The sequence below is a fragment of the Amblyomma americanum genome, chromosome 3 (genome assembly GCF_052857255.1).
Source record: "Amblyomma americanum isolate KBUSLIRL-KWMA chromosome 3, ASM5285725v1, whole genome shotgun sequence".
Lineage (NCBI taxonomy): Eukaryota > Metazoa > Arthropoda > Arachnida > Ixodida > Ixodidae > Amblyomma > Amblyomma americanum.
The window spans coordinates 15,016,790-15,025,975 of record NC_135499.1 but is presented as its reverse complement, the minus strand read 5'-3'; the positions used below and the strand labels follow the sequence as shown (position 1 = coordinate 15,025,975).

At 46.9% G+C, this 9,186-nt stretch overlaps 1 protein-coding gene across 1 annotated transcript in view; it reads right to left on the bottom strand.

The window, feature by feature from the left end:
- Nucleotides 1–365: 365 nt before the first annotated feature.
- The window catches only part of LOC144122864 (uncharacterized), a 968,996-nt gene continuing 960,175 nt past the window's right edge, over nucleotides 366–9,186 (bottom strand). The window contains exon 8 of the mRNA XM_077655844.1: nucleotides 366–555. Within this exon, the coding sequence (XP_077511970.1) occupies nucleotides 400–555 (156 nt within the window). The 3' untranslated portion in view covers nucleotides 366–399. The remainder of the gene's footprint in view (nucleotides 556–9,186) is intronic.

The window sequence follows — 9,186 nt, the reverse complement described above, 5'->3', positions numbered from 1 at the left end:
GCCTACATATTCGCACAGCTATTACCACATGGGACGGCAGTAGAAAAAAACTGTGTCGGTAGGCCTTTCCACTTCCCCCGACAACTCATGCTGGCCGCGCCATTCCAGTGGTCAAGATTTTCCTGCCTTCGTCTCTGCGTACAGCCGTGTTTCCGTCATCCACCTTTCGCAGACAAAGGTCCCTGAATGAGCAGCTCTGGCACGCTCATTTCTTTTCCCCTGCCGCGCAGAGTTTTCGGACGACGCGAACACCCCGCGTGAAATCTCCAGGGCCTTTTTCTGCGTGGGCATCTTCACACACAGCCTCGAATTTAGAAAACATGGTTCTTTTTTGAGAAACTATTGAGAGCCTCTTTGTGTTGAATTACAGCCATCCAAGGGCCAGTAAAGAGGTGTGTTCTAGGGCGGGTGTCGGAAGGCGACGGCGTGCAGCAACTCGAGTAGCGGCGCACCAACGTCGGCGCCTTGTGCGTCGCAGTAGCCGTCCAGGTCATCGAGCTCTACATCGTACGCCGCCACGCACAGGCCTGGGAACTCGCCCAGCACACGAGACACCTGCGACCGAAGCACCGGACGATGAAGGAGCTGTTAACGAACGCATGCAGCACCTGGCGGTGAAGGCATGCCTGTTCAAGGCTCAGACGCCTCTCGCCAGCCTAATGGAAAACCTTTAACATAGCGCTGATGGTGCCGCAAAAAAAATAAAAAAGTAAATAAAAACTGACCAATTTCAACAGAAACCAAAAAATTAACCAATAAAAATTGATAACCAATAAAAAATTACAAACCAATTCTATAGCGTTCCGCAGTGCCTGTCAGCACCGTTTTACAAATTTTCTTAGTGATATATTACAACCCGCGCCGGAGAATTCGATGCATTGCGAATCCTCGCAAATCTGGAAGGCAGGGACGCGAGCAGATGAGGGGAAGGGGCCAATAGGGCCCCAACCCACTCAGCTGACTGTAACCGGTTGACGGCAGATAAATGTTATTCACCACCGCCACCAGTGACTATGTTCTCTCAAGTGCTTGTGGTACAACTTCTTTCCACGCTTCTTTCCATCACCTCCAAAAGGTCCTATTGACTCCGTGTGGTGGTATGGTGGCGCCAATAGCGACTACACCACCAGCGTCGCCTCGCTGCACTCACCGCGTTAATTGGACGCCGAGTCATGGCTGGTCTCGAGACCGGCCGCATAGCAGACGCGCACTGACCGCGTTGCCGGAATCGTATAGCGGGTGAGTCAACGCCTGCTTCCTTCTCAACGGATATCAACGGAATGAAAGCCTTGCTGCTAAATTTAGTTTCAATTGCTTGCAGGCAGGGCTGATCACTGACTTCGAGCAACCATGATAGTTTTGCAGTCCCGATGGCCCTGCAACATATGGCAGCGCAGTTCAACTTACTGAGATTAAGTGCCTTTAGTGTTTCAGAAAGAAGTCTGTGATTGACCTAGATAATGAAATAGCTATGAACCTTACTACTTACTACAAACACATGATAATGCTCTACATTCTGAGGATTGACATCGCTTTATTCTCCTCAGAGAAGCAGATGTCTAAGCATAAAAAAATACGATGTGTTTCTTTCTGAGTATCTTCCAAAGTTACAGGACTTGTTTTACGTATCTCAAGAGGGCACGAATTAAATAATTGTTTTGATCGTATTTTTCTTTTGATAAACACTTGACTCTAGTAAGGCCCCCGCGGTGGCTCAGTGGTTGTAGTGCTCTGCTGTTGACCCAAATGACTCCGGTTCGATCAGGGTTGCGGCAGTCGCATTTAGATGGAGGCGAAATGTTAGGGGCACGCTTACTCTGCGATGTCAGTGCACGTTAAAGAACTCCAGGCGAACGAAATTATCCGGAACCTTGCACTATGGCGCCCCTTGTAGTCTGATTCGCTTTGGGACGCTAACCATCATAAAGATCAGAAGACTAACTCCAGGAAGGGTTTAGCGATGTTGTGAAATCCAAAAAATATATATACAGAAAATCGACCCGCTTTATTTTTCTTTTTATACAAGCTGAAAGGGATGTTAAATCCCGGAAATGCAACAACAGTATATGCAGTTTTAAACCACTGCGGGAAATAAAATGATACAAATATATGCATCAAATCTTAGGCGAAGCAATGCGAAAAAATGACATAAGCACTCTGAGAAGTACGACGTCGCACCCACAGCATACACACACGCACGAAAAAAAATGGCTGTGGTTTAGCTCTGGTAAAACCTGGAGCGACGCGATAGCTCCAGCTTGCCGAGTGGAACATGCTCATTCGAACTGCAAAGTCAGTCTTTCGCTGCTGCGTTTCGCTTGGCGTTTCTTCTTCATCTTCGTCCCTGAACGTGGGTTCACTCTCTCCCCCGATCGCCCCTCTCCACTCTTCCCCACTCAGTTTCGCCGGCGCGCCGCGGTGGCCACGGAGCCGCCACGCTGAAGGACACACCAGCTGCGTGCTCTGACGTCACTCCACGCATGCGCACAACTGACGAGGCGGACGGCATCTGCTCCACCTTCGGCGCAGCGGCGAGGCGCGCGGCGCACACACCAGCTGCGGGCTAGATCACTCAGCGCATGCGCACAGCTGGCGGAGCGGTGGCGCCACGGCACAGCGCGCAGCCAAGCTGACCCGCGAAGTGGCTGGCGTAGAGTAGCTATGGCTACAATCGAAACCATATTGACCCGCTGAACCACAGATGAGCATAACAAACGAAGATAGCTGAAACTTCGGATGCTAGCTCCAAGAACTCCACCGTAGACGATTTCCTGACTCACCGGGCGCAATATTCCTTCTCTCTACAGAAGACAAAAAGCTATTGCGGACTCCTACCAGTGATGGCAGGTTCAAAACACCTAAGTCAATGTAAACCACTTCCCGGTTCACACTCATGAACCTAGTTCCACAATGCATTCTTTTAAAATAGACCATCTCGAAAGACACGGGTTCGATCCTGGCCGCGGCGGTCGAATTTCAATGGAGGCGAAATTCTAGAGGCCCGTGTGCTGTGCGATGTCAGCGCACCTTAAAGGGGCTGCAAAAAAACGCTTGAACGGATGCCGATTACGCTTCAGATTGATTTTTATGTCACACAGATGCTGACTCAAAAAGAATTACGAGAATCGAGGCATAAGAACGGGAGTTATTCAATGAAAAAATTTCAAAATAAAAGCAAACAAAATGCTGCCCTCAACTCTATTTTCGCGCAGCTTCCCATTCCATTTCACTCTCCCAATGATGACACTTAATGCGACCAATCCAAACAGCCTACCTGAGCTCGTGGCGGAAGTTTGCACTCCATGGTTGCCTGTACTCTGTAACTCGTGCATGCCAAGGCTGGCAGCGCCGTTTGCATGGTTACAACAACCATGTGAACGCCCAGCTGACCCAGCGATGATTCGCCATCACGTCGACGGCGCAGAAGGGAACACTGATCAATGATGTTTCCTTACTTATGGATCCGAACTCGAGTGCAAGATACTGCGACCGTGTGACAGCTTGCGCAGCATATCAGACACATTCAGCATAGCGCGTACCGCTACAGCTTACCGACAAGCATCGCTCGTTGCTCCTAGCACGCTAGTTGGTCACGGCGAGCAAGTAGAGCGCGCGCTGTTGACGGGAACGTGGCGCCATCTGGTGCCGCCGCCCGTTGATCCTCCACTAGCTGACTATGCACTTTGCCTGCTAAATGTGAAACGAACGCATCCTTCCTTGGAACCGAAACGAACGCTGGCTCGACCGGATCGATTCCGCAAAGGCGCTCTCGGGTACATAGAGAGTAGCCATAAGGGATGAGTGCTAGGTCGTAGGACATTTACAGAGAGGCGCAAAGTCCTTCGATGCGAAAAGTTGACAGAGCCTCTGGTGGTGTATTTTTGTTTTACTTTACTTACCGTGCTTCTATCTAGGGCAAACAAGTTGGTTTTGTTAATGTAATATAAAACAAAAACTTGACAAAACGTATTTCTACTTATTAACACAATTTGCAGCATATTTACTCTTTGTCCAATAATCAAGTTCGCACTGAGTGATATCATATCCGCTGCTAAAAACCGCGACTCTATGGTGACACCGTCAGCGCCACGAATTTGTTTATGGGATCTAATGAAAATATTAAAAAACGCAGTATACGTGGTACGACCGATCATAATAGCATCACTAAAACTCATTCTATGCAATCAACAGGCAAAACAATGCACTGAAAATGTGTTTTGGGGCCCCTTTAATGAGTTCCAGGTAGTCAAAATTTCCGGAGCCCTTCACTACGGTGACCCTCATAGCCTGAGCATCATTGGGGCATTAAACGCTCAGAAACCCATAAAGTATACTCTCTGTGCATGAGGAAACATGCACGATCTCAAAGGAAACGAATAAATTATCTTCGGTAGCTTGAATGCAGTGTTTTTATAGCTGTTATGACACTGGTCAAGATAGCAGTAGGTCGAGCGCCCGTTATTAGCTAAGTTTGTTTTCGCCTTCGCATTAAACTCCTTAAACTCGCCTCGCTCAGTGCCAACTGAACCAGAGAGATGCGTCCACCTTTCGCCACCGCTGTTAACCAGATGGCGCCACTTGCGCTCGCCAAACTGCAACGCACAGAGCCCTTGAAGTATGACACTGCGCTGGAGCTGTTACGCTCGCACTTTCCTTCGTCATCGCAACGTCGGCAGCGACAAACAGCTTTGAAACCTGTGATGAAAATTAGCTGCGGTTTAACTACTGGTGAACCTTGTTCATTAGCGAAAGCTGTGTTGCATCGGGCAAGTAGGCGCGGCTTGGCGTCTGTAACATTGTGTGCGCTCCGCACACTGGATTGGCAGCGCGTCCAAGCTGCCACCCTGGTGGGTGGAAGTTAAATTAATGGTTGATCGCGAGAGGTTGGTCACCCATTGAACGCTGCGGGCTATTCTACCGTCCTCTAAAGGTGAACCGAAAGGTCAGAGGTCAAGTGGTGCGGCACCATGTTGAACCACATATGGTAAAGCCTATTAGCGAGTAAACTCAGCTTCACGTGGCGCTGCGAAATCTGGTAACATGGCATGAGTGGAGATCCACGCATAGCTCGTCGCTTCTGAATGTATGTGCGTTGCTTGCTTGTGCCGAAATTTTCGCTCTTTTGTAGCAGGCTGTATGATCGCGTCTTTGACACTAAGCACTTATTTTAACATTCTGCTAGGGCTCTAGAGGCTTTGAGACTGAATTTAGGGCGACGGCGTGGCTCTCGATACTCGCAAAATCGCGCTAACAGACAAACGCCTTTGCGGCATCTGTCGCGGAGAAGGCGAAGTGTTCCTGTGTCGCCGGTGTCTGTGAAAACGGAATCGTGTTGACACCGTGTTTATTCATGACTGCAGGTAAGACATCGGCGTGTTTGCCATTATATTATCCTCTCGCCGGAGGTTACTACGGTCGTCGCGCTTTTTATCTGCCGCGTTAGTTGGCGCTAACTTCTTGGTATCAGTCAGCAATGGACACGTCGAGTAGACGGTGTGTTGTGTTCTCAGTTGAGAATAGGCAGCTTTCTGTGTCGAGAAGGGGCAGCATGGGTTTTCATCATAGGCCAGCGGGGGTTATAGTATGTTGTTTACTTTTCAGAAACATCAAGTATTGTGATGATGATGAAATTCAATAATTTTTTCACCGATTTCAATTGCCGTCCCTTTTGTGCAGCTGTCAGATTTGTATGAACTTTGAATTTTATTTTCCATGAAAACACAAAAGGTTACAGGCCCTTATATTTTGCCGAGGGTGTCTTCACCCATAATTCACTTTAAGCAATTTCTGCAAACTCGAGTGCTCCATCGTTCACAGCTAACTTTTTTCACTTTCTAATGTTTTTTTTTTCAAAAGTGCAGCTGAAAAGGCCTGTCAGCCATGCTCCACTACTTCTCTGGATGTGCCTAGGACATCCTGAAGCATTTATGTGAAATATATAGCACACAAACAGTGGTAAAAGACAGTCTGTGACACGCAACATTGTCTAGAGTGGCTCATGTATCGAAATGGTCCCTTCCCTGCAAGTATTGAGTATAAATCTGTTGTCTCTGCAAATACTCCCCATGCAAATTTCACATGACACATTTACAGTTGTGCCCCGTTAATACGACACCCGATAATGTAGACGACACGAAATATGGACAGTTTCTCAAGGGACCAAACATTTTCTGTGTATTTACGCCTCGTTAACATCAAATCTCGCTGTTTGTACAATGGACAGGGTGAAAATGCATGGAGCCTATTGGGACCCATGTATTTTTGTCCCGTTAATATGGACAGCGACGATAACAAAATTCTGAGTGTGTCTACCAGAAGTTCTGCCCTTTATAATTTGAGTGCAGAAAACAAGAGAAAGGCAGGCGAGTGCGCAAATGTGCAAATGCCGTAGTAGTTGCCTTTCTGTCTGTGCATGCTTTCATGCTTTACACTGGTAACGTGCCAGGTCTACGCACCTTTCCGCTTGCCACATTGGATGACTGTTTGCGAAAAATAATTATCTGTATGCTCCATTGAAAATCACGTCCAGCAGTTGTCGGCCGAGTAAGTACAGTTTTTTGCAATGTGAACAGTCGCGGTACGAGATACTTCATCACATCGACAGGCACTATCATCCGTCTCATGGACCACTAGGCGCTTTAAATGTGTTTCAAAATAAACCTTTTGATTTTAAATGTAATGGCGACCAGAATAATGCACCTGAGCTTCTAAGATTGCACAATTTTCGCTTCTGTGCCCGCCACTGTGCTTAAAAAGAGTCTTTAATCATAAAATGATTTTTCAAAATATTTGTTCTTGTTTTTATTCATGATTCGGTACTACGGTCGACTCGTGTTATTGACACTTTTGCTTGGGAACCTAAGTGTCCACATTAACGAGGCACGACTGTATTCTTTCCTTACTCAAATGCTGAGAAGCAAACCTATCTGCACCCTAGCCATTGTTACTTGAACCACGAAAGATTACAGTGTACCTGTTTCATACACAAATGGCCAGAAATAGAGCCAAGGACTTGAGCCGTGCAAGACAGGTATCGCTTTATACCAGTTCCTTTTAATAGGGTGCTGTACTGATGACATTGACCGTTTCTCATGTAAACGCTGTAGGGAGTGAGAGATGGTTTAGAGACCAAGAGACCATGTGCTTAATGAAGCTACAAAATATCTTTAAAAATTAGGAAGTATGAGCGCAATGGAAGGCAGGTGATAAAGCTCGCCTTAACACCGTATAAAAGAGGCCACTTCACTTTTTTCAGTTATGATTACTTTTGGTGTATTAGTTTGCATTATGATGGTGAAGGAACCGCGCGAAGTACGGGACGGGAGACAAACATGGAAGCACAAACACGTTTGTCCTCTGTCCCGTATTTAGCACTGTTCCTTCACTATGCAATACCAACTAGCCCGTCAACTCGCTCTTCAAAAGTGCATTATGAGGCTACTGCCGTGCAGTCATTGAAAGACAATTGATGAAATGTACATAGCACAAGCCATGTCACTGTTCCTACAGAAAGTAGCGCATTCCTTGTTGACATTGGCTTTCAAACTGGTACTTCATAAAGTATCAAAACCATCAGTCACAACCCGCAGCTTAGTATATATGGGCATCCACAACTTTGGCCTAATGTACAAAATTGTAAATTAGGGTTACAGCTCACGTAGAGTTAAGTTTGTACAGTTAACAGTGAAATGCAACAAGAACAAATGCCTGTTAATCAACTGAACATTTTCTGGAACCTCTTGTCCACTACGCATTATATTGTTATGACGACGAAGAAGAGGGCAGTGGCGCGGGACGACGCGAGAACGCCCGGGCACAGCACACAGGTCAAGAGCACAAGGCGGCCCGCACAGAGCACCAGGCACAGAGCACCGAATCCCAGAGCACGCGCGCCTCCAAGAGTCTTCATTCATCTCTTCTTCTATCCGTTGCATGTTGCTCGTGCAGTTGCTCGTGCAGTTGCTCGTGTAGTGTTGCGTCAGCACACCTTCAGTAACGCTAACCTCAAAGGAAATGAGTCTGTTGCACAGGGGATAACATATCGGCGATAACTGCACGAGCCTTTGATGCGGTGTGTTTTTATTTGCATTTTTAAATGAGTACATCTGTGTTTGACCATGCGCATGTGCGTAGTTCTTGTGTACGTATAAATTGACCTGCTTACTTCAAATAAAATTTAGTTGTAAGATCAGCGCCTGTGTGTGTGTGTTTCCTTCTTTCTTCGTCCCTGTTGCTTAGCGCTGTTTTAACATTATGGATCATTTTCAACTCGCCCAATCTGCCGTTCTTCTATACTAAATAAGTGAGACTAGTGAAAGAAGAAATATCGAGAGAAGTATGTTGGATGCAGGCACACGATTATGTACAGAATGTCCCTATAATGGGGACACTGAAACATCAAAGCCTTGTGACAGCTTTGTGCAAATGTACTGAAAGGAATTTTTGCCAGGCTTCTCGGCTAACTTCCTGCTGAGGCTGTCCGGCTTATTATTGAATGCTTAGCAAGATTTAACAGCAAGTTTGGCTCGGTATGAATGTTAAAACTCCTCTGCATGCGAATGACTCTTGTGGACACACATCAAATCTAGAAGGAGTTTCTCCATGCCAACGCCACCTCCTTGCGAGCGAACAGCGCATACTTTCCAGAGCGCGTCTAGCCGCTGTATGTGGGGACTTGGCTCATAGGCACGCGCACTTTGCGGACCTTATTCTAAATAAAAGCACTTGTGTAACGGTTGCAGTGTCTGCCGGTGGTCGCTTCCACGTAGTCCATGCAATACAAATACGGGGACATAAATTTACAGCCCGCTAAAGGCACCGAATGCACGCGAACGACCGTGCAACTCGCAGTATTGCGCGCGGTCCAATATTTAGCCCGGTGCCACTGACCTGTTGAGAAAAGATGCGGCGAAAAAAGGCGACAACCAAGAATTAGTTCCCTACAAGCATTTAGCGATAACTTTAACTTAAAAGCACGAGCTTGAAGTGCGTTCTGGTCCCAGCTGTTGCAGTTTATGCGTGTCGACGTTGCGATAGCAAAGGTGAGTATGAACACAACTACTGCGCAGCAGTTTCGAACCTTAGTAACCTTAGAAGACATTACAAACTAGGAGACATGAAATCGTACCGCCAGAAGTGGCGAAAATATTAATTCCGGTGAGACTTTGCAGATAACAAGCGAATCTC